At 40.4% G+C, this 26346-nt stretch overlaps 1 protein-coding gene across 1 annotated transcript in view; it reads left to right on the top strand.

Moving 5' to 3' along the window:
* HERC3 (HECT and RLD domain containing E3 ubiquitin protein ligase 3) overlaps nucleotides 1-15616 on the top strand; it is a 139315-nt gene extending 123699 nt beyond the window's left edge. Inside the window, exons 24-26 of the mRNA XM_005681443.3 lie at nucleotides 11028-11211; nucleotides 11433-11535; nucleotides 14001-15616. Of these exons, the coding sequence (XP_005681500.1) occupies nucleotides 11028-11211; nucleotides 11433-11535; nucleotides 14001-14209 (496 nt within the window). The 3' untranslated portion in view covers nucleotides 14210-15616. The remainder of the gene's footprint in view (nucleotides 1-11027; nucleotides 11212-11432; nucleotides 11536-14000) is intronic.

Raw genomic sequence — 26346 nt, 5'->3', positions numbered from 1 at the left:
GAGACATTTCATGACCAATTTGTCCCACAGTGCTAAGAAAGTTCATTCCTAGATCAGGCAAGGATGTTCCTTCCCCTGTATCTAGAGTTGCATCATTATAGTTAAATTTGTACAGGACTGTTGTTAGCGGAGAAGGCAATGGCACCCCACTCCAGTACTCTTGCCTAGAAAATCCCATGGATGGAGGAGCCTGGTAGGTTACAGTCCATGGGGTCGCTAAGAGTCGGATACGACTGAGCGGCTTCACTTTCACTTCTCACTTTCATGCATTGGAGAAGGAAATGGCAACCCACTCCAGTGTTCTTGCCTGGAGAATCCCAGGGACGGGGGAGCCTGGCGGGCTGCCATCTATGGGGTCGCACAGAGTCGGACACGACTGAAGCAACTTAGCAGCAGCAGCAGTGTTGTTAGTTGCTGAGTTGTGGCCAGCTTTTGCCAGCCCAAGGACTGTAGCCCACCAGGCTTTTTATTCCATGGAATTTTCCAGGCAAGAATACTAGAGTAGGTTGCTGTTTCCTTCTCCAGGAGATCTTCTTAACTCAAAGATCAAACTCGCATCTCCTGCATTGCAGGTAGATTCTTTACCACTGAGCCACCTGGGAAGCCCTTGTATAGGAATATATATATATGATCAGTTGTCTCAAGATGTTGAGCCATCATTAGTTTTCTTGAAAATCTTGTGACACATTGGGTAATGCAAGAAACAACCACCTTATACAGGATGTAAGTAATACAGCTAATAACATTAATAGGACCACAGTAGAGATTTGTGCATGAGCTCCCAGAATGAAACCAGCTCCTTAGTAGACCACCAAGACTAGGAAGTAGATCACTTAAGGCAGAAATCAGATTCTTTACGTGAGCCATTAAATGGGTAATATTGGAGGATTCATCTGGTATAAGGAGGCAGCACTCAGTTTGAATTGCAGCCTGCCTCTTTGAGATGCTATAAAGATATTGAGGGCCATGTGTTTTATAATACTGCTCTTTTTTTCATCATACAGATCTCATAATTCAATAAGCTCATAGCCTGATTACTGTCATTTAAGGCGTGTTGGGTGAATTTTGTGAAGGCTTTGATCTGAGTGGTTACATCTTCCAGTCCTACTAAAGACACAGAAATAGCTGCTAAGTGGTCAGACCAGTGAAACACAGATCTCTTGATCCATCAGGCTTGTATACGTGGTAAATTTGATGGAGTCATATCTAAATTGGAACACAACATGGTCTTGAGCCCAAGGGAATCCTAGGATACATCTTCCTATCCATTGTGGCAGAAGCCAAGGCCCCAGATTAGTGCCACAAAGCCACTGAGCTCCATTAGGTGGAAGTCAGTATTTCTGGTCAGCTGACCCAGTCTGTTTCATAGTAATTGCTGTATTTAAGGGAAATAATATGTTGGCATTGTTCATAAGGCACTCAGCTTAATTTTCTATTGTTATTTGACTGGTTATCTTTAATATGATTTAATTGTTCTCGACATAGGCAGGCCTTTAAACTTAAATGACTGTAGCCCAGTGTTAGCTATATAAATCCATCCCATAATTGAGGGAAGGTCTTTTCTAATAAGTGGGGAGTTACATTCTTTGAAATTTAGCTCATTGTTCTGATTGAGCTTGAGTAATTTTAAAAGGGAATTCATGTTATGGTCAGGGTCAGAAAAAGTATGATTGATTAGCCAAATGAGGAATTCCCATCTAGTAATATCATTAGTGGCCCTGTAACTTCTTTCTTCTAAAATAAATTTTTCTAAGGGCCATGCAGTTAGAGCCTTGGAGATAAGAAATCCACCAAAGTGAGTGAGAAGTACTGGATGTAGATGAGTGACCACAAGTCTGAAAATTGGATTGATTTTTTAAATTGTATAGGATTACTGTTCATGATTAAAAAAAAACATTTGATTTGAATGCAAAGGTCCAAGAAATCAACAAAACACTATAAATGATCATATGGGTCTGGTCTGGCATTTTAATATAGCTGTCTACCCCTGATTCTGTCTTCTCGGCCTGGTGTGGATGTAGTTTCTCCTCTGAGTGTTGTTTCAAGGGGATTTTGAGGTCAGGAGCCCCTCTCTACAGACCAGTCTGGTGCAGGTCTCTTTTTCAGTAAGAAATGTAAATCTAAGGATCATTTCCCTTAAGTTTCATTGTGTATAAGCTAGTCATGAATACCTAATGGGGTCTTTTTATGTAGTTTGGAGAGAGTCCTTTGATTGATGTCTTTCCAGTATATATTCTCCTGGTTGTAGGTCATGGGGCATCTATCTTCATGCAAAAATAGATTACTGTGGTAAGCTTCAGAAATAAATTTAGAATGTCATTTTAATAATTCAATTAAATCTTATAATAATACAACATATTAACAAGGAGCCATCTAGGAAGTTGAGTCTTAGGCAGTAAATACGAACCACAAAAACAGTTAAGAACACTAGAAATTAATATTCACTGAAATAAATTTTTTCTTTCTAAAATTACCCTCATTTCTCCCAACTATGGCCAAATTAAGATCATATAGGCTCTTTGAAATTGCTTTTGCTGAGTCTCTTCATAAGGAATCTCAGATTGAACATTTAAAAGGTTCCTTAGGCTAGAAAAGCCATGTCAAGGACTAGGCATCAGATTCTGCCTGCAAAATCTACAGATTTGGGCAGGTTCCTCTCCTCTTCAGGTCCACAAAAAATCTTGAGATCCATACACCTGCCAAGAAGTAGCCGCCCTTATTCACCTGATAAGGCTTCTAGGAATCCTATAAGCAAAGTACTAGGTTGTTTTTCAAAGGGGCTTTATGGTTTCATTAAGTCCACCTCAGATCTTTGAAGTTGTCTGGGCATGTCTGATTTTTGTATAGTCTCAAATATGACATCCCATCCAAAGTTATATAGCTAGTGTTTCCAATTATCTCCTGTTATAAAGAGAACAGATTCTTATTGAAATTGTGCAAATAATTATATTGCCATGAAAATAAGAATACTCACCAGGAGTTTCCAAATTCTGGAGAAATCAGAGAAGTGATAAATATTTCAATTCTGCTTACAAAGGTATAATTTACCAAACTGCTATAAATCATAATTAGCTTAAGAGGAAATAGAAAAAAGTTTTCTCAAATCTGGGAAAACAAAACATTAAAAAGAATCAGTAATAATTTTTCAGAGACTTAAAAGTTATAGCCATCCTCATCAGTTCATTCAGTCTCATGTTACTAATTCTTGATCCTCTGTTTACAGTCTTATGAAGCCATCAGGTTTTCAATTCATGTTCTTTAATTTCTTACCCAGTTAGGCAGTATGATCTGAAAGTTACCAGAAACCTGTGATTGTCAAAAAATCCTTTCTGTAAGTCTACCTGGAGATAAAGCATTTTTGTAAAAGCATCAGAGTAAAAGAGTAATTGTATATTGATGACAGAAGACTTTCAAAAAGCAGTTAAAGACCTGACTACAATGCACTTGTCAAGGAAATTTGGGCATTTTTATACACTATTACAATATTAAATTTTATTTATTTTCATTTGATTACACTAGCCATGTAATTTAACATATCAAATAAGCCCAGTTGGTTTAATATTTCTCTCAAAGATGTTTCAGGGGCCCTCTGGAGCATCCCAAAGTTATCTACAGGTCAAAAGAACTTCATTTAGAAATCAATATGAGGAATTTTGTCAAAGATATCAAGAGTTTATAAAACTCTTGGTCAAATAGAATTATAGGTCACTGTGAAACAATACTTACCACTTAACTGAAGTGACAAAGATTCAAAGGCAAATATAGAAAGTTACAACAGATTACTTAAGTAAAAAAAACTTCAAAATCTGTTATCAAAATCTTAACAAAACTCCAAGAAAACTTTGTCCTCTTAACAGGGAACCAAATTCTAGTTCTGCACCATCTTACCTTTAATATTGTAATTCATTTACTCAGCTAAGTTTATTCTTATCTTAGCCAGTCCAGACCACACACCAAACTCTTTTCTCTGTTTCTTTTTACATCATTCTAAGACTTCCTTTTTTACCTTTAGATTTTTTCCTATACTTTCTCTCTCTCTTTTTCTTTGAAAAATGGTATTGGAGCATAGTTGATTTACAAGGTTGTATTAGTTTCTGCTGTACAGCAAAGTGAGTCAGTTATACATATATGCAATCTTTTTTAGATTCTGTATTCATGTAGGTCATTGTATTGAGTAGAGTTTCCTGTGCTGTACAGGAGGTCCTTATTGTTAATAGTTTCCTATTTTATGTAGTGTTTATATGTCGATCCCAGTCTCCCAATTTATCCTCCCACTGGTAACCATAAGTTTGTTTTCTGTATGTCTGACTCAGTTTCTGTTTTATAAATAAGTTAATTTGTGCCATGTTTTTAGATTCCACGCATAAGCAATATCATATTTTCTTTGTCTGAATACTTAGTATGACAATCTCTGGGTCCATCCATGTTGCTGCAAACGGCATTTCATTCTTTTTGATGACTAAGTAGTATTCCAGTGTGTGTGTGTGTGTGTGTGTGTGTGTGTATCACATCTTTTATCTATTCTCTGTCAGTGGACACTTAAGTTGAATACCTAAATCATTCCAAAATAAAATTAAATGCTGAAACATTAATTACTGAACACAGATTTCCTTTTACAGAGAAAATAAAGATATTCAGGACTATTAATAAATATGCTTGGCACCACATTGAGACGTTTTCTATAAGAAAGCACTTTTTTTTTTAAACAAATTACAAACAGTATTCATAAGTTTGTCAGTCTACAGAATGCTAAAAGTTTAAAACTGCTTATTTCTTAGTTTTCACTAGAAATTAAGTTTTTAAGAGTTAAGAATTCTAGTTAATATATGTAATTGAAACTAATAAAATTAATAAGAGAAACATCTTTGTATGCAAGGGAAAAAAAACAAGCTATAAGGAACAGAAATGCATTCTGTTAAGGGAAAAGAGAGTAATTTGTCCTAAAGAGAGGTTCAAAAGTGAGAAAGAGAAAAAGGAGTACAGAGGCTCTGTAAAACAACAAAAACAGAGCTGTCATATGATCCAGCAGCCCCATTCCTGGGTATATATCAGAGAAAACCATAACGCACAAAGATACATGCACCCTAACATTTCTGTAACTGCTTATGCAGAAACTGGTTTTGGAATGTCAGAAAGAGCTGCACCTTGGCCATTTCAGAGAGCATTTCCTTAGTTCCTAATTAAGTACTTACAAGTATAAGTTCTGTACATATGTAAACCTATTTGGGGTATTAGTCAGGGGTCATCTGACACCCTATTTTCTTCTGTTTGGGAGGCTCTTTCTCATTTTAAAGTTGGTTTATCAGAGTAAAATCACTTTTGAAAACTGTGGCGGGCCAGTGTGTGGTTTATGGGCGTAATTCTTCTAAGTGTCACCCTAGAGTCATTTCAGCTCCTCTGTGTGTCTTGTTTTCTCCTGCTGGCAGTCTAAAACTGGTGTGGATGCTCTGAGCACTGAATGGCCAATTTTTATATATGTGTCTCTGGATTAATGAATTTATAAATTAATGAGTGGGTTTCCCTAGGGACTGCTGTACAGTATGAGGACTTGCCTCTGCCACAACTCAATTTCCTCAGTTGCCTGAGAAAGTTGTAACTGGCCAGGAAGAGCTGTGTCCCTTATCTTTGGAGCTGAAGGCTCTCATCTGGTGTCTTCACTTTTATCCAGGAAATCCTGTTAAGGTAGATTATTTGAGGAAAGACATAAGATCACCTCCTAGCTAATCACCACTGGGCACTTTCTCAGTATCTTACAAATGAAAAGTCGGGTACCTTTCTTACATATTGCCGGATAAAACTCAAGATTGTCAACCAAGACAAGAGACACTCAGCTGAATTCCTGTAGACTCACCAGGAAGGTGGACAGGCACAAGGGCCCTTGCTAGTGCCTTGGAGGGTTCAGATGAAGTAGAAAAGTCTGCACTGGGTCCATTCATGGTTTCTGCAACTGCTTACTGAAATAAAAAATGCACAGTATGAGAGATACGATTTTTGAATTTATTCAGGGGCCTTTGTTCTTGCTGTTCAGTGGCTAAACTGGGTCCAACTCTTTGCGACCTGGTGGACTGCAGCACCCCAGGCTCCTCTGTCCTTCACTGTCTCCCAGAATTGCCCGAATTCATGTCCATTGAGTTGGTGATGCTATTAATCATCTTATTATCCTCTGCTACCCCTTTCTCCTTTTGCTTTCAATCTTTACCAGCATTAGGGTCTTTTCCAATGAGTAGGCTCTTTGCATCAGGTGGCCAAAGTATTGGAGTTTCAGCTTTAGCAACAGTTCTTCCAATGAATAGTCCAGGTTGATTTCCTTTAGGATTGGCTGGTTTGATCTTGCTGTTCAGGGGGCTCTTTAAGAGTCTTTGCTAGAAGCACATTTAAAAGCGTCAGTTCTTCTTTATGGTCCACTCAGCCTTTATGCTCAACCTTCTTTATGGCCCACTCACATCTGTACATGACTGCTGGAAAAACCATAGCTTTGACTATAAGCCCCTCAGGGGCCTTACTTAGTACTATAGCCTGTGAGACAGAACTTAGATAGTTCTGAGGAACTGCTCCTAAGAGGTAGACAAAGAGCCAATATGTGTAATTTTTTTTTCGGTCTTTTTTTTTTTTTTTTGACTGGGAAATACATATAGTCAAACATACATCTTGGTGAAAGATTTCTAATCACAAAAGAATCAAGTATCTCGAGTAAGTGATTTTAGTGCTTATTTATGTATAGGAAGAAACAAGAATCTGGTGTCACTGAAATTCTTCCTGACATGTATCATAACTATCTTGGGACCAAAAAACACAGAATATTTAATCTTGTTTTTTATCCTTTAGTATAGGGCTTCCCTGATAGCTCAGTTAGTAAAGAATCCGCCTGCAATGCAGGAGACCCCGGTTTGATTCCTGGGTCGGGAAATCCCCTGGAGAAGGGATAGGCTACCCACGCCAGTATTCTTGGTCTTCTCTTGTGGCTCAGCTGGTAAAGAATCTGCCTGCAATGCAGGAGACCTGGGTTCGATCCCTGGGTTGGGAAGATCTCCTGGAGAAGGGAAAGGCTACCCATTCCAGTATTCTGGCTTAGAGAATTTCATGGACTGTATAGTCCATGGGGTCGCAAAGAGTCGGACACGACTGAGCAACTTTGACTTTCTTTCATTCCTTTTAGTGACTGCATTGGCTTATGACCTGATACTTGTAGAACTGGAAGGCAGGCCACATTCTTTGTTTTACAGGCTTTGTCTTTGTCAGGAAAGCAGTACATCGTCTGCATTGTGAGAACTTTCAGCATCTGTAGTTAAGATGTACACTATTTTTACATTAGTGGCTTTTATTTTAAAACCTGAACATTAACCCCGTTTTAAAGATGAGAAAAGAGCAGCTTAGTAGCTAGATAAAGGACATGGCAGACTCTGGATTTGCACCCCTGTCTACTCCACCATCCACTGTATGATACCGCCTATTGTCAGTGTTTTGTGCTGGTCTCGGCCTGTCAGTAACCAGTGTTGTGATTGAACCAGCCCTTGTGGTTATGATTATGACTGCAAAATGCCCTTTGGAAATAATTATCAGGACACTTTGGGGGAAAAAAAGTTTATTACTTCAAGACCTGGAAATTGCATAGCCTACTGGGGCCACATAATAAGGTTGTGTTGGGGCTGGTGCAGAGAAAATGAGTGTGAGTTAGAGTCTGGGGTTCTGCTTTCATTGAGGTTGGCAGTGAGGGCCTAGGGTTTCATGGGCTCATACTTCAAAAAAATTATTTTCAAAAATATATATTTTGCTGTGCTGGGTGTTAGTTGTGGCACATGGGACTTTTAGTTGCAGCATGCAAACTGTTAGTTGCAACATGTGGGATCTAGTTCCCTGACCAGGGGTCGAACCCACGCCCCCTGCAGTGGGAATGAAGAGTTCAAGCCATCGGACCACCGTGGAAGTCCCTTCTGGGCTTATTCTTTATTTATAAATTTAAAACATAAGAGGAGGAATTTAATGTGTGGGAGGAGAAAAAAGCAAGTGGCCCAAATGGTCAGTTATCAAAATCAGCCAAAATCTTTGAACCAAAGGAACTTCAGTGGGATAGGCAGCCTGGCTGTTCATGTTTTCTGGTTATGTGCCAGCAATGTGTTTATTCTCTGTAGCTATCTTTGAAGTTGATGCTTTCACAGTAAAAGTGCTTGCATTCCAAAACAGGGGGAAAAAAATCAACTGTTATGGCTCACACAACAGTGATTGGTGTAGACAGTTTAGTTTTTGGTGACTGGATCTGCCTGGAGGAAACATAAGGTGTTCAAATTGTAGTTCTGTGAAGTGTAGTGTCACAGAGAAGGAGACATGGCAAGTATCTGTCTTCATAGTATCAGTTTTTTTAATTTTTAGAGAAAGACATAAATACAGAAAAGCACAAAACTAATAGACATCTTTGTATCTATGATCCACGGTAAACACAGAGAGTATATGCTTCAGATTTTTTTAAAAAAAGAATTCCTGAAACCATTGACATTCTTGCTGTACCTCCTGTTAATCCTACTCCTCTCCTCTCACCCTCCTTACGGATTTTAAGCATATTCTTTCCTTTTTTTATATTTTTATAATGTGTGTTTTAAGACAAAAATCTTTTTACATCAGTGCTTTTATTAAACATACTTTACATGTAGAAAGTGAAGTCGCTCAGTCGTGTCCGACTCTTTGCGACCCCGTGGACCTATGTAGCCTACCAGGCTTCTCTGTCCATGGGATTCTCTAGGCAAGAATACTGGAGTGGGTTACCATTTCCTTCTCCAGGGGATCTTCCCAACCCAGGGATCGAACCCGGGTCTGCCACATCCGAGGCAGACGCTTTAACCTCTGAGCCACCAGGGAAGCCCTATTTTACATATACATTGTATATAATTTCATACTCCTAAACAAAATCTCCTAGCCATAAACAATATAATAATCACTAACATTTATAAAGCAAACTTTACATTTATTAACTCATTTAATTTTTATAATAGTCCGATTAGTTACATTCTCTTATTCTCCCCATTTTACTGATGAAAAGAATGAGGCACAGAGAGATTAAATAACTTGCCCAAGGATCATCAGCCGTAAGTGGCAAAGCCACTGTCTGGCTCTATAGATAGAAATGTTTTAAGTGTTAGAAAACAACTTAGGCAAGTGCTAAGTGCTATTATATTGTAGTTAACATTCAGAAACTTGGTTTTCACTCAGCATTGTTCTGGAGATTCTGTTCCTTTGGAGAATTATAGATTTAATTGATTCTATTAACCTGGCTTCCCAGGTGGTGCTAATGGTAAAGAACCTGCCTGCCAATGCAGGAGATGTAAGAGACGGGGCTCGGGAAGATCCCTGGCTTGGGAAGATCCCCTGGAGAGGGGATGGCAACCCACTCCAGTATTGTTGCCTGGAGGAATCCTGTGGACAGAGGAGCCTGATGGGCTACAGTCCATGGGGCGGCAGAAAGTTGGGCATGACTGAAGCGCCTATGCATGCGCAGCCCCGTTAGAGCGCTGTTATGCTTTATGGTTTCCTCATATGACTTGGTTTTTCTCTGCCATTCTCATATTACTGGGTATTTAGTTTTGTTACTCTGAGTTCTCTGTATTATAAGAAAATGTTGCAGTGAACACCCCTGTACTTGCCTTCTTGTGCATTATGTGAAGAGTCCCTCTGGGATACCACCTGGTAGTTCGGTAGCTGGGTTAAAGGGTGTTAACATTCTCAGCCTTTCTAGATGTTGGCAACTTTTTCTCCCAGGTGTTTATGCCTCAGTTCACAGTTCACATCCTCGCTAGTCAGAGGTGGAATATACGTGCAGACAATGGCCAGACCATATATAAAAATATGAGAACTCTGACAGAGAAAGAAAAATATCATATGATATCACTTATATGTGGAGTCTAAAAAAATGATATAAATGAACTTATTTATAAAAAGGAAATAGACTCACAGGCATAGAAAACAAACTTATGGTTACCAAAGGGGATGGTGGGGGAAAGATAAATTAGGAGTCTGGGGTTAACATACACGCTACTATATATTGGGTTGGCCAAAAGTTTGAGTTTTTCTGTAACATCTTTATGTACACCTGAAACTAACACAACATTCAAAATTAACTGTATTTCAGTTTTTTTTTTTTTAATGGCTAAAAAAAAAAAGATCACAAACAGCCAAAAAAACAAACCAAATCAGAACTCTGACTTGCAGCCTGCAGAAGCCTGCCCAGAAAACTAACTCCTTACCTACAATAAACAGCCCAGGAAGCCAGCTTGCTGTGAGTCAGGCTTGTAGGAAGCTATTGTCGTAATCTGGCTTCCTTCGTGGCTCAGATGGTAAAGAATCCTCCTGCAGTGTGAGAAACCTGGGTTTTATCCCTGGGTTGGGAAGATACCCTGGTGAAAGGTATGGTAACCCACTCCAGTATTCTTGCCTGGAGAACCCCCGTGGACAGAGGAGCCTGGAGGGTTACAGTCCCAAAGAGTTGGACCTGCTGAGTGACTGAGCACAGCACAGCATTGTCTTGATTAGCATTTGAATGATCGTTAGTGAGATAGAGCCATTGTATAAGACAGTTCTTTCCAGAGGTGATTAAGGGATTTAGAGTGAGGCTTTAGGAAATTACCTTTAAAGTAGGGGAGGATACAAATGTAGGTGGGCTTAGCTTTGTTAATTTCTGAAAAGAAAAGTAGTAGTCTAGAACCATCATCTTAGACTTTTAAGCAGAAAAAGTCTTTTCTGAACTAAATTATGTAGGACCATAAACAAGATGAAAACTGGAGCACCTCAGGAAAAATAAAAATGTTATGGTTCCACCTCCCTTCCGCCCTCCCCTTCCTTCCTGTCTCCCCTACCCCCAGATCACCTGAGTCATAGTTGAAATCCTAGGGCTGCGTGGTAACCTACAGGATGCTATAGAATGCCTCCTGCTGAGAGAATTTGGTGAGGAGTTTTCATCTCTCAACCTCATTGTAGAAGGGGAACTTGATAAATTCTACAGATCCTTGGGCTAAACGTATTCTGTTTCTCTGGTCTGGCAGGCAGGAATTTGTGGACGCTTATGTGAATTATGTCTTCCAAATCTCAATTCATGAGTGGTACACAGCTTTCTCCAGCGGCTTCTTAAAGGTGTGTGGTGGCAAAGTGCTAGAGCTCTTCCAGCCTTCAGAACTGAGGGCCATGATCGTGGGGAACAGCAGCTACAACTGGGAGGAACTGGAAGAGGTAAGCCTGAAAGATGCAGTCTTTTACTTCTGAGTGAGTAGCAGCGGCCTGGGCAGGAACACCCGGACCGTGGTCTCTTTCTAAGTGATCTGTGATTAACTGGATTTGGGGGTCTCCTTCATCTCAGTGTTTATTTCTTAGTGCAAATGGTATACAGATGTCCACTTGTAATTTTCTGCTTCTGGAAGAAAATTTTTTTTCTTTTTGTCTTTTTTGGGCAGACTGCCATCTACAAGGGTGATTACTCAGCCACACATCCCACCGTGAAACTATTTTGGGAAACATTTCATGAGTTCCCATTGGAAAAGAAGAAGAAGTTTCTGTGTAAGTTTCAATAATGTCCATACGGTATTTGTCCACATTTAGCTATGTCTGACTCTGTGACCCCATGAACTATATAGCCTACCAGACTCCTCTGTCCATGGGATTTTCCAGGCAAGAATACTGGAGTGGCTTGCCATTTCCTTCTCCGGGGAAAGGCTAAGTAAGGAAATATATTTACACTTTTTGTCTTAGTGATATCTCAGGCACAGTAGAAGTTGTTAATCTTTATTTGTTGCTTAATAGGATGGGTTGAATGAAAGGAAGGAAAGCATTTCACTGATTTTTTTTTTTTTTTTTGCTCTGGAAATACTAGGTATTTTATATGTGATTCCTTGAAGTATTACATTGATGAAATCAATTGTTTGGATTAACCTCCTTTATTTCTGTAGCCTTTTAAAAATATTAGAGTGTCCACTCTAAGTGTAACTGGGCAGATGTGAATTATAATAGCTTTATTGAGATTTAATTCACACGCACATACTAAATAAGTTAAAGTGTACAATTCAGTGGTTTTTAGTATACTCACAGTTGTGAAACTATCAATTTTAGAACATGTATATCACCCCGAGAAGAAACAGTTATACCCATTAGCAATCATTCCCAATTTTCTCCGAGCTTCCTACCCCTTACTAATCTGCTGTCTCTATGGACTGTCTCTATGGATTCCCCTGTGCTAGACATTTCATATAAATGAAATCATACAATAAATGGTCCTTTGTGACTGGCTGGATGACATTTGAGAATGGTAATGCATTCAGAAAGGAGAATCAAGTCTAGTTTACATAACAAACTGAGCCTCTTAAAAATAGTAGAAATCTTTGTGTCATTCTGTAATCAGGGTCATAAATTAGCCAGTGAATAGTATAAAATCTAAAAAGAGAATTTGAAAGGCAGTCTCTTTTGCTTTATAAGAATAAGCATATATTAGTATTAACACAAGATTTACCCCTAGATTCTACTGCTCACAGGGAGTAAAGATGAGAGGAAGTGGAGATCTTACAGAAGAATTCTTTAAAAAAATCCCTGCTTCCCCTCTGCCCAGTTACATGGGCTCTTGAGAAACAGTGGCATATGAGTCAGGTGATAGGATAAGATTTGCCAGTGGAGCCTGTAGTGCTGTGATGAGCTGTGACAATCAAGAAGAGCCTGCTCCTGGTCTGGGGGTTTCCTTTAAATAAGACATTTTTCTGTTCAGAGACCTTTAGACTTTCATAAATCTATATATAGTCTTAATAACATTAGACTTTATTAGATTATATTTATTGTCTTTATTAAATGTTTATATATGTTTATATATATCACAGCCTCAGGTAGTGGCAGGTTATTTGAAAGTGCTCCTTAACTAATGACATCATTGTAGATTTTCTAGCAGTTCAACAAAGGTTATCTGGTGCTGGAAAACTGGGAAAGACAGAAGGGTTGGTCTCTTGTTCCTAAGTCACAGTGTGTCGCAAGAGTGAGATGTCTCATATACTGCCGGTGTCAGATCTCCTGGTTTAAGGGAAAGGCAAGCAAACAGATCCCAAATGGAAATTCACCAGCAAAGGGGGTAGAAAAGCAGACACTTGAGGGGAGAGGAGACCCTGAGGCCACATAGACTATCAGTCATCTTCTTCCTGGTTTCCCTGAGGTCAGCTCTTTCCCTCTGGCAGCAATCCCCTTCCTCTTTGATTTTGTGGAGGCTGATAACATTTATGAGAACACACATTTGATGGAGGCCATTTTAAAGGAAGGATGATTTTTAAAAAATTTTTATTGGAATATTATCACTTTACAAGGGTATATTGGTTTCTGCTGTACAACAAAGTGAACCAGCTATATATGTATACGTATATTGCCTCCCTCTTGTACCTGCCTCCCACCCCCACCCCGCCCCCCTGGGTCACCACAGAGCCCTGAGCTGAGCGCCCTGTGCTGTATAGCAGGCTCCCGCTAGCTGTCTGTTTTACACATGGTAAATGTGTCAATGCTGATCTCACAGTTCGTCCCACCTTCCCCCGCCCTTACCCCCATAGCCACATGGCCATCCTCTGCATCTCTATCCCTGCCTTGGAATTAAGCTCGTCTCTACCATTTTTCCAGATACCACATATGTGCATTAATACATGGTATTTGTTTCTCTTTCTGACATGCTTCACTCTGTATGACACACTAGGTCCAAGGTCATTTTTTATGTGAGGGCATTTTTTTTCACTGGGTGGATTCTTTGTGTCAGTAATAATTAGGGTCTGAAATTAGCCAACGAAAAGTATAGACTTCTAAGTCCATATGAAACCAAAAGAACAGAATTTGAAAGTCAATCTGCTCTGTAAGAGTGCGCGTATTTAATATTAATAAACATCACACATAAAAGTGGTTGCACTTCTCACATGAGCCACAGGGTGTCACTCCTTCCCTTCGGTACTTCCCAGGGCCACCGAGCACTTATTTGCGTGGCTGGTAATTCCCCTTGTCCTTCTCCACAGTGTTCCTGACGGGCAGTGATCGCATTCCCATCTATGGCATGGCCAGCCTGCAGATCGTCATCCAGTCCACAGCCAGCGGAGAGGAGTACCTGCCTGTGGCCCACACTTGCTACAACCTTCTTGACCTCCCTAAGTATAGCAGCAAAGAGGTCCTGCGGGCACGGCTAACTCAGGCTCTGGACAACTACGAGGGGTTCAGTTTGGCCTGAGAACCCCAGCTTGCCCCAGATTTCCCTTCCTTCCTCAACAGCCACAGTGAGGCCCATACAGGAGATCATAGGGAGTGAGTTCTATTTTTTTTACTGTACAGCAGGTTGGAACTTTTGAATCCCGAACCTGAACCAAACTCCCCAGTGTTCCTTGCACTTGTGACTACGTTGCACTCTGCTGGGTAAAATGGCAGTAGATTTTTAAACAATTTCCCAAATCTCTCTCAGCCCCGATCTTTCCTCCTAACACTTCACTGTCCTTCTTCTGACTTCTCATTCCTCTGCAAGAATGATTTGACTGGCCTGTCCTTTCTCTCCTGCACATGTAGAGCGTCTCCTTTCTCTGCAGCCTTGGAAATGCCCCTGGCTTGTTTCAGCCCAACCCTCAGGACTGAGGGGGAAAGGACTACTTCAGAAATTCCCAAGCCCGACAAGCTGAGTCTGGGTCCATGACTTGGCAGAACTCTTGAGAATTTATGGGAGCCTTTAACAAACATGCCTTTTTTTTTTAAGTTCTTGAGGGCCTAGCTGTCTTCCTGTGGCTCTGCCTGTTCCCGGCCCTCCTCAAAACTGTGCAAAGCTGCTTAGCTTTGCAGCTGAGCCGAATTTTGTCTGGTTGCTCCTCCAAGCCCTTCTGACAAAAAGATGAGATAGCAGGTCCCCACCCTCTTCCATCATGTTGCTTTTGGAGCAAGTCGCATTAATTTTTTAAGGAGTATTTTCTCTTAGAAACGTAGAAAAAATAAATTTCTTGCCTCTTTCTATAACTATCACTTTCCAGCTCTACCACTTTGTCTTTCCTCCCCACCTGCTACTTTTCATCACATTCTGTTACCTAACTTAATGCTCCCTTCCTTTCCTTCTAGTAGATGCATGCAGTCTATTTTAGTTTTTATTTCTATTTAAATTGCAAATATTTCTACTCAGATTTCCACCCCCCTTCCTTAATTGCTAAGACTTAAGGATATTCAGCAGCAAGGATATTCTTTTATTATGGGACTTTTGTTTATTGCATTTGAAATGTTTGTTTACAATGGGATTTTAGGGATTATGTTTGAAACAAATGTATGTATTTAAAAAAAATCATGACATGCCGAACCTTCTTCATGAGATAAGAAAATTCTATATGAGCAAAGAATCCATGTCCGCCTAACTTTAAATTCCTAGTCACTAGAGAAAAGACTTATTTATATAAAATGAAGTATTTATGAACCATGAGACAGCATCAAATCTCAATGAAGGACTGTAGATTTTTGCTTTTTCTGTTTTTAAAACTTATTCCAATTGGTAGTTTTTCAGTCTTTATAATACAAGATTAAAAAAAAGATACAGTTATATGAAATGTTTATTTTCTATGTGTGTGCATATAGTTCAATATTATGCAATAAATTTGGTGTTTTAATGTAACCAGACTATTTCTTCTTGTACTTGCAGAATGGGTAGCTTGCTTTCAGTAGAAGAATTAAGTTGTCTATCCACATAATCTGATAGAAGGTCAAATGTGGTTCCTGTCATAGAGGAGAGCTGGCTGCTGGGAAAATGAAGACAGGGCAGGGGTGGCCGACGGCATTCAGGATGGATGAGCGTTCTGAAGGTTATGATGGGTGAAAAGGCACTCTGCATGGAGGGGAATGCCTTAGCAAGAGCTTGAATATGGGGGCATGTTTAGGAAAGAGCCAGGAAGGGCGCATCAGAGGAAATCGAATAGCGGCAAATAATACTGGGGAGAAAGAAGCTAAGTTTGGCACTGAGGGACCAGGCAAAGCCTTGGACTTTGAAAATGTTCAGAACCTTGGGGCTAGGGAGAGGAGGAGTGATGTGACTTGACCCTGGTCTTAAAGAAAATGTGACTGGGGGGTACATGTGGAAGAATGGAATGGGAAGGTCAGAGCAGAAAGACAGCACCTGAGAGCAGTGGGGGTGTGGACAAGAGAGATGGGTGTCTCATGGGAGAAGGAGAAATTAAAGGTGAGTGTAAGACTTCTTAATCTAATGGCTGATGCTAATTAGCCCACTTAGAGAAAAGTTTTTTCGCTATGTATAAGTTTTAAAAACAATTGCCATGTATTGTTTTACCAGGCTTAACAGACAATTTAAAAGTGGTAGAGAATAATAGCTTTCAACAGACATTTAATAGCATACATAAGTGCTCAATTTAAGGGACAGAAAAGTCTGTTACATTTAATTTTGAATGGAGATAGCCAAGTTATTTTAAATTGGGGAGGCCTCAGAATTCTCATTTTCCATGAAATAAGGGGACTGGACCAGATAATTTCTAAGGGCCCTTTGAGCTCTAAAATTGCATTACCAAGAGCAGTGCCTGCATATAGAGATGCTCAGTAAATTCTAAATATTTGTTGCATGAACGAAATTATGTGCTGCTTTTCTAAAAATTTTTTTCCCCCCTGGCATGTTTTCCTCTTTTCCCCTTTATCAAGTATTGCTTTAGAACACTCTTTAGGTAGGCATTTCTAGATATACCTACCTACCTACCTTTTCTGAAAACATTAGGAAGCTTCTTCACTGTTTTTAGAAATGTACCAATTTAATGAAAAAATCTCATTAAAACAAGGCAACTTTTGGTAGGTGGGATTCGATGACAGTGTAACCAGGCAGTTTAGCAATGCTGATAATTCTGTCTTCATGTGAAGCCTTTTGTGATGACTAGAATGGTTCTCTATTAATTATCCTAGAGAGTCAACCAACTACAGGCTGCGAGCTAAAATAGGTTCTACATTTTAAAAGGGTTGGGACGAAAAGGATATGTAACAGCAATTACTGGCCTACAAAGCCTAACATATACCTGGCCCTTTATAGAAAAAGATTTGCCCCACCCTTTTGAGACGAGACTTGGAGGAACCATAATAAAACCGTGGATAACTTACTAAAGTCTTAGGAGGAACTTGGTCATAGTTAATGTTGAATCGAGAGAACAAGTGTCTGGGACTTTCTGCCACCGGTGTAAGAAAATCCAGCTTTGTCTAAGATTAACCCAAAAAATATGCACCCGGGTTTTTACTGTAATGAAAACTATCATGTATTGGTTGTGTGCCAGAGCCTGCAGCAAGCATTATCTATGCACTGAAAGTGAAAGTGAAGTCGCTTAGTCGTGTCCGACTCTTGCGACCTGTGGACTGCAGCTTACCAGGCTTCTCTGTCCATGGGATTCTCCAGGCAAGAATACTGGAGTGGGTTACCATTTCCTTCTCCAGGGGATCTTCCCGACCCAGGGATCGAACCCGGGTCTCCCGCATTGGAGGCAGACACTTTAGCCTCTGAGCCACCAGGGAAGCCCCTGTCTATGCACTATTCAGTTTAAATGCCAACACTGCCCTCGGGCAAGTATCTTAACCTCTCTGTATCTCATTTTCTTCCTATTTAAAATGGGAATAAAAATAGTACCTTTCTCATGGAGTTATAATGAGAATTGAATGAATTAATTAATGGGAAGCACAAAGAACAGTGCCTAGCACATAATAAGCTCTCAGTAAGTATAATTATCATTCTAATTTCACATGAAAAACAGAATGCTTAGAGAAAATAACTTACTTTCTGTTAAACTGGTAGGATGTGGACTCGTGATCTGTATTGTGCCCAGCTGTTAAAGGTGGGAAGCACAGTTTAACTAGAGATAGATGGCTAGAGATATAATGATGTGGCAGGTAACTTGCCTGACCATCTATCTGCAGAGATACCCTGTGCTTTGTTTTCCTGCCACTGTGTAGTTCAGTAAGGCGCTTCTGTGATCATAGGATTAAAATACTGATAGGGTGTGCCGTTGCTATGTCATCTGCAGTGGGTCGCATTGGAGCTGGTGTCTGTTGGCATTGAGTGGTCAGCCTAGGATTTAACTTCTCCCAGACCGTAGTTTGGAATGATGGTCAAATAGTAGATTCCAAGTTGGTAAACTTGCAGAGGTGCCAGGAGAGTGGTGTGCCTGGTGGGGGCACCGAGCTCTCTGCCCATTCCCACATACCTTGCTCTGTGTATCTCTTCTATCTGACTGTTCCTGAGGTGCAGGACTGGAGGCGACGCCACCAAAATGCAGTGCAGGATCGCTAGTCACCATCCTTCCACAGAAATCAACATGTAGACGTCTGTCCATGAACATAAACAGCTCTGGAGTCCACTTAAACTTCAGCGACGCAGGTGAACATCAAAGCTGAGAATAGCCCCACAGAAAGGGGAAGACAGCTTCATTCTTTCTGCATCGTCCCATCCCCAAAGCGAGCAGTGCTCAGCACCAAGAGGGAGCTTCTAGCTAGAAAGAAGAAAGGGGCTGTGGGGTGAGTGACCAGCTTCCCCAGCCTTTCGGGTCACCTCATGAAGGTTCCACTTTAGTTTCACGTTACTCAGAGACTGGCAAAGCCGAGATACTGAGAGATGTGGCTAGGAACAAGAAAAGCAGGGGCTCCCAGAAGCAGGGACATGGCAGGAGCGACTGGAGTTCCTAGCCACCCGCTCCAGAGATACTCCAGCAGCTGTCACCATTGAAGAAACCGACAGCACAACCACCGTGGACTCCACAGGTATTTGCATGCACTGACGCCAGCCACCTGAGTTATTTTCTCCCCAGCCTGCCCCAGCCTGGCTCCTGCTAGAGCCCAGGGACCTCACCAGCAGCCAGTCCAGCCCGCTGTGTGAGTACACGACAGCAGCCTCGATGCCCCATCACTGTGTGTGTACTTGTGTACTGAATCCTCCAGCTGTGCACTTGTCCACTGCCAGTTGATTCCTGTTGCTGGAGGCACCTCCCTTGCCGTATACACACCCATGTAGGCTGTGCAGCTGTGGGAGAGCATGCAGATACCCAGGGACCCTTGCAGCTGCCAGGGTGCTCACAGCGGGCCCTGGCCCTGCCTGCCTGCCCTGGCACCCAGTGCTAGGTGTGTGTCTACAACTGGCCCCTGCCACTACCTAGGCGTCTATAGCTGACCCCCGCAGCTGTGTGTGTATACACCACTGGTTCCACTTACCACCACCGGTCCTGCTCCTTGGACCTAGGGGTGCTGCTGAGGACCCCAACAGCCACTGCAGCCTTTGGGGACTGCCTGCAGCATTCATCAAGGACCACTCAGTTGTTGATGCTGTAGATGTCGGCAACCTGAACCAAAGAGATCACCACCATGACTCTGCCCCGCTCCTGGACACACTGCCATCACATAACCTTGTTACCCTGCACCCCTGACCTGGGGTCACAGTGTGTTGTGCTCTCCCCCAACCCTTCCAGGTGTGAAAGTCTTCACTTACCAAAATCAATCCATAATGTCTGGAATAGGAGGTGACTGCTTCGTCAAAGGCACAAGACACCTAGGAGAGACTACAGGGACTCTCAGAATCAGGGAAATATGTCTCTACCAAAGGAATCTAGTAAATTTCAAGTAACCAGCCCTAAAGAAATGGAGACCCAGGAATTTCTTGATAAAGAACTTAAAATAATTGTCTAAAGATGCTTGGAGAGCTATAAGAGAGCAAATAATTGAATGGTATCTGGAATATAAGAACAAGATGTACATAAAGAAATAGAAAATCTGAAAAAAAATTTTGGAGCTGAAGGATACAATGACTGAATTGAGAAATTCAACAGAGACCTTCAACATCAGACTTGAACAAGATGAAGAATCAATGAGACAGATCCATTGAAATTATCTAATCAGAGAAGCAGAAAGAAAAAAGAATGAAAAGGATGGAAGAACACTTACAGGACTTAGGGGACACCAGAAAGAGAAACAGTGTATGTATCGCTGGAGTTATAGAAGGAGAAGACATGGAGAAAGAGGTAGAAAAATTAAAGAAACAATGGCTGAGAATTTCTCAAACCTGGGAGAAATTTGGACTTCCAAGTTCTTGAAACTAATAGGTTATGCCAAAATTTCAATCTAAAATGATCTTCTCAAGATACATTAAAAATTGTCTAAAATAAAAAATAGAGAATTTTAGAGCAGCAAGAGAAAAAAAAGTCTTATCAAAGGGAACCCCCATCAGGAAATCAGCAGATTTCTCAGTAGAGACCTTATAAGCCAGAAGAGAAGAGGATAATACATTCAGGTATTGAAGAAGAAAAATTGCCAACCAAGAATACTTTACCTATGAAAAGTTGTCCTTCAGAAATGAAGGTGAGATACTTTGCCTAACGTAGAAAAACTGAGGAAGTTCACCACCACTAGACTTTACTTACAGAAAGTGCTGAAAGGAATTTCTCAAGCTGAAATGAAGGATGCCAATTAGTAACCTGAAAACATATAAAAATACACAAAATACTGGTCAAGAGAAGTATATAGTTAGATTCAGAATACTCTAATATGGTGGTGTGTTACTTAATGCTAGTATAAAAGCTATATGACAAAAGTATTTTCAAAAAGTTATAGCTATAATAATTTGTTAATGAATATATATGTAAATTTTGACATAAAAACGGAAAGTAAAAGGGTTTTGCACTCAGATTATCAGCCTAAAGTAGACTAATATATCTATAAGTTACTTTATGTAAGCCTCATGGTAGTAACAAAGCAAAAGACTACAGTAGATTCATCAGTTCAGTTCAGTTCAGTCGCTCAGTCATGTCTGACTCTTTGCGACCTCATGAATCACAGCACACCAGGCCTCCCTGTCTATCACCAACTCCCGGAATTCACTCAGACTCATGTCCATCGAGTCCGTGATGCCATCCAGCCATCTCATCCTCTGTCATCCCCTTCTCCTCCTGCTCCCAATCCCTCCCAGCATCAGAGTCTTTTCCAATGAGTCAACTCTTCGCATGAGGTGGCCAAAGTACTGGAGTTTCAGCTTTAGCATCATTCCTTCCAAAGAAATCCCACGGCTAATCTCCTTCAGAATGGATTGGTTGGATCTCTTTGCAGTCCAAGGATCCTCAAGAGTCTTCTCCAACACCACAGTTCAAAACCATCAATTCTTCAGCACTCAGCCTTCTTCACAGTCCAACTCTCACATCCATACATGACTACAGGAAAAATCATAGCCTTGACTAGACGGACCTTAGTCGGCAAAGTAATATCTCTGCTTTTGAATATGCTATCTAGGTTGGTCATAATTTTTCTTCCAAGGAGTAAGCGTCTTTTAATTTCATGGCTGCAGTCACCATCTGCAGTGATTTTGGAGCCCCCAAAAATAAAGTCTGACGCGGTTTCCACTGTTTCTTCATAAAGAGCAGGAAATTAACGCATTGTTGTTGTTGTTGTGTTAGTCACTCAGCCATGTCCAACTCTTTGTGACCCCATGGACTGTAGCCCACCAAGCTCTTCTGTGCATGGAATTTCCAGGCAAGAATACTGGAGTGGGTTGCCACTTCTTCCTCCAGGGGATCTTCTTGGGTCTCCTGCATTGCAGGAGGATTCTTTACCATCTGAGCCACTGGGGAAGCCCAGATTAAAGCATATCACTGTGGAAAGTCATCTCACGTCTCACAAAGGTATGTAGCAATAGATGAAGAAAGTAACAAATGACCTCAAAACAGCCAGAAAACAAAAAGATGGCATTAGTTAGTCTTTACCTCTCAATAACTTTTTAAATATGAATCTTTGAATTCTCAAATAAAAAGAGAGTGGCTGGTGGGATTAAAAAAACAAGACTCAACTGTATGCTGCCTACAAGAGACTCACTTCCACTTTAAGGACACACAGGCTCAAAGTGAAGGTGTGGGAAAAGATACTCATCAGGTGAAAACCACAAGAGAGCAGGGACTGCATAGTAACAAAGATCTGAAGGGAGAAACAGACAACAATACAGTAATATTTGAGGACTTCAGTGTTCCACTTTTAACAAAAGATGGATCTAGACAGAAAACCAAAGAAACACTTGGTGTTTTTTTGTGAACCATATTTCAGATCCAATTAATCAAACAGATACATACAGAACATTCCATCCAACAGACTGAATACACATTCTTCTTAAATGCACACAGAACATTCTCCACAACAGGTCACATAAGAGGTCTTATGACCTCTTGGCAAACAAGTCGTGGCAAATTTAAGATTGAAATCATACCTTTCCCAACCACAGTGGTATGAAACTAGAAATCAATAACAAGAAGAAAGCTGAAATTTTCACAAATAAGTGGAAATCAAACAACATACTCCTAAACAAACAATGGGTCACAGAAGAAACCAAAAAGAAAATTAAAAACCCACCTTGAATGTAACACAAATTAAAGCACAACATACCAAAACCTGTGAGATGCAGCAAGAGCAGTTTTAAGAAAAGTTTATAGCAATAAATGTCTGCATTAAAAAGAAAGCCCTCAAGCAGCCTAGCTTTATCCCTTAAGGAACTAGAAGAAGAAGAAACTAAGCCCACATTTAGCAGAAGGAAGGGGGTAACATAAATAAATGAAATGAGACCAGAAAAAGTACAGAAACGATCAATGAAATTAAAAGCTGGTTTTTTGAAAGGTAAAATTGACAAACTTTCAGCTAGATTAAGAAAAAGACTCAAATAGATATTATAAATGAAAAAGAGGAAACATTACAGTGGATACCACAGAAATACAAAGGATCCTAAGAGACTATTAGGAACAGTCACATACCTACAAATTGGATAATCTAAAAGAAACGGACAAACGCTCAGAAACAGGACATTATAGAACTCTGAGAAAAACACAGGCCGAACACTCTTCAACATAAATTAGAACAAGATCCTTTTTTTGACCTACCTTCTAGAGTCATGAAAACAAAAACAAAAATAAATGGGATCTAATTCAACTTTTAAAAGCATTTACACAGCAAAGGAAACCATAAAAAAAAAAAGAGAATCCTCCGGATGGGAGAAAATATTTGCAAATGAAGCAACTGAGAACAGATTAATCCTTGAAATATACAAACAACTCATACAGCTCAATATTAAAAAAAAAAAATGGGCAGAACATCTAAACAGACATTTCTTCAAAGAAGACATAATAGGTGGCCAAGAAGCACATGAAAAGATGCTCAACATCACTAATTATTAGATAAACGCAAATCAAAGCTACAATGAGGTATCACCTCACGCTAGTCAGAATGGCCATCATAAAAAAAAGTCTACAAACAATAAATGCTAGAGAGGGTGGAGAAAAGGGAGCCCTCCCACCCAGTTGGTGGGAATGTAAACTGGCACAGCCACTATTGAGAACAGTATGGAGGTTCCTTAAAAATAGAACGACCATATGACCCAGCAATCGCACTCCTAAGCATACACCAGGAGGAAACCATAATTTTAAAGGATACATGCACTTTGTTCATTGCAGAGCTATTTGCAATAGCTAGGACGTGGAAGCCATCTACGTGTTCATCAGCAGAGGAATGGATAAAGAAGATATAGTACATATACACAATGGAATATTACGCAGCTAAAAAAGAAGTAATTGCATTTGCAGCAAGGTGGATGGACCTACAGACCGTCATACCAAGTGACCCAAGTCATACAGAGAAAGACAAGCATCATGTGATGTTGCTTGTATGTGGAATCTTTAAAAAAGGGTATGAATGAACCTATTAACAAAACAGAATTAGAGTCACAGATATAGAAAACAAACATAGTTACTAGGGGACAAGAGGCAAGAAATGGATAAATTGGGAGACTGCAATTGACTGACTACTATGTATAAAATAGATAACTAATAAGACCTACCATATAGCACAGGAAACTCTAACAATACTCTATATACATGGCCTCTATGGGGACTAGACCTGAAGAGTGGTGATATGTGCTTATATCTAACTTATTCACTTTGCTGTACATTAGAAACTAAAACAACATTTCAAATCAACTATACGCCAATAGAAAAATCCAGATGTATAAGTCACAAGTATTAAAAACAAATCACTTGTGAAGAAGGAAATGACAACCTACTCCAGTATTCTTGCCTGGAAAAGTCCAGGGACAGAGGAGCCTGGCGGGCTGCAGTCCATGGGGTTACGTGACTGAGTCCGCATGCCTGAGGAGGGTGGAGGGAGATGGGCTGGTAGCAATAAACTGGTAGAACTAAAAAAAAAAAAAAAAAATCACCTGAATCATTTAGAGAAAATTTGTCCATAAGTGAGCAGATGATATAATTTATAAGAATAGCTAAGTTCTTTAAAACTTGTTTTTCTCATAACCTTACGTAGGTAAAAAGTATGTTTACAAAATCATGCTCCCCAATAAAGCTCAGAATTTGTGTGAAAAAAAACTTCAAATGTCCATCAGCTAAAAAACAAACAAACAAAAAACATTTAGAAACATACAAACTAACAAGACTGAATCATGAAAACAATAGAAAATCAAAACCAATGAACTATGAGAAAGGAGATTGAATCAATAATCAAAAACCTCCCAGTAAGAAAAGCCATAGACCAGGTCGCTTCTCTTGGAAATTCTGGGCTTCCCTGGTGGCGCAGATGGTAAAGAATCCCCCTGCAATACAGGACACCTGGGTTCCATTCCTGGGATGGAAAGATACCCTGGAGGAGGGCATGGCAAGCCACTCCAGTATTCTTGTCTGGAGAATCCCTGTGGACAGAGGAGCCTGACAGACTACAGCCCATGGGGTCGCAAAGAGTCGGATACAACTTGAGTGACAAAGCACATTCTACCAAACTTTTAAGGAACAATTAATGCCAGTCCTTCTCAAATTGTTCCAAAAGATGAAAGTGGAAGGAACACTCCAAAACTCATTTTATGGGGCTAGCATAACGTGGTACCAAAGCCAGAAAAGGACACTGTAAGGAAGAAAACTATAGGTTTATATCCCTGACAAAAATGCAAAAATTCTTAACGCAAAATATTTGCAAATGATAAGGGATTCAGTTCAGTTCAGTACCTCAGTCATGTCTGATTCTTTGTGACCCCATGGACTCCAGCATGACAGGCCTTCCTGTCCATCACCAACTCCTGGAATTTACTCAAACTCATGTCCATTGGGTTGGTGATGCCATCCAAACATCCCATCCTCTGTCATCCCCTTCTCCTTCTGCCTTCATTCTTATCTAGCATCAGGGTCTTTTCCAGTGAGTCAATTCTTTGCATCAGGTAGCCAAAGTATTGGAGTTTCAGCTTCAGCATCAGTCCTTCCAATGAATATTCAGAACTGATTTCCTTTAGGATGAACTGTTTGGATATTCTTCCTGTCCAAGGGACTCTCAAGAGTCTTCTCCAACACCACAGTTCAAAAGCATCAGTGCTTCGGTACTCAGCTTGCTTTATGGTCCAACTCTCACATCCATACATGACTACTGGAAAAACCATAGCTTTGACTAGATGGACCTTTGTTGGCAAAGTAATGTCTCTGCTTTTTAATATGCTGTCTAGGTTGGTCATAGCTTTTCTTCCAAGGAGGAAGCATCTTTTAATTTCATGGCTGCGGTCACCATCTGCAGTGATTTTTTTGCCCCCCAAAATAAAGTCACTGTTTCCATTGTTTACCCATCTATTTCCCATGAAGTGATGGGACCGGATGCCATGATCTTCGTTTTCTGAATGTTGAGTTTCAAGCCAACTTTTTTCACTCTCCCCTTTCACTTTCATCAAGAGGCTCTTTAATTATTCTTCACTTTCTGCCATAAGGGTGGTGTTATCTGCATATCTGAGGTTATTGATATTTCTCCCGGCAATCTTGATTCCAGCTGTGTTTCATCCAGTCCAGCATTTCTCATGATGTACTCTGCATATAAGTTACAAAATAGGGTGACAATATACAGCCTTGATGTACTCCTTCCCCGATTTGGAACCAGTCTGTTGTTCCATGTCTGGTTCTAACTGTTGCTTCCTGACCTGCATAGAGGTTTCTCAGGAGGCAGGTCAGGTGGGCTGGTCTGGTATTCCCATCTCTTAAAGAATTTTCCACAGTTTGTGGTGGTCCACCCAGTCAAAGGCTTTGGCATAGTCAATAAAGCAGAAGTAGACATTTTTCTGGAATTCTCTTGCTTTTTTGATGATCCAGCAGATGTTGGAAATTTGATCTCTGGTTCCTCTGCCTTTTCTAAATTCAGCTTGAATGTTGAAGGCTAGCTTTGAGAAATTTGAGCATTACTTTGCTAGTGTGTGAGATGAGTGCAATTGTGCGGTAGTTTGAGCATTCTTTGCCATTGCCTTTCTTTGCGATTGGAACGAAAACTGACCTTTTCCAGTCCTGTGGCCACTGCTGAGTTTTCCAAATTTGCTGGCAT

Source organism: Capra hircus, chromosome 6 (genome assembly GCF_001704415.2).
Source record: "Capra hircus breed San Clemente chromosome 6, ASM170441v1, whole genome shotgun sequence".
Taxonomy (NCBI): Eukaryota; Metazoa; Chordata; class Mammalia; order Artiodactyla; family Bovidae; genus Capra; species Capra hircus.
The sequence above is the reverse complement of the archived record's forward strand: the minus strand, read 5'-3'. Positions and strand labels throughout refer to the sequence as shown.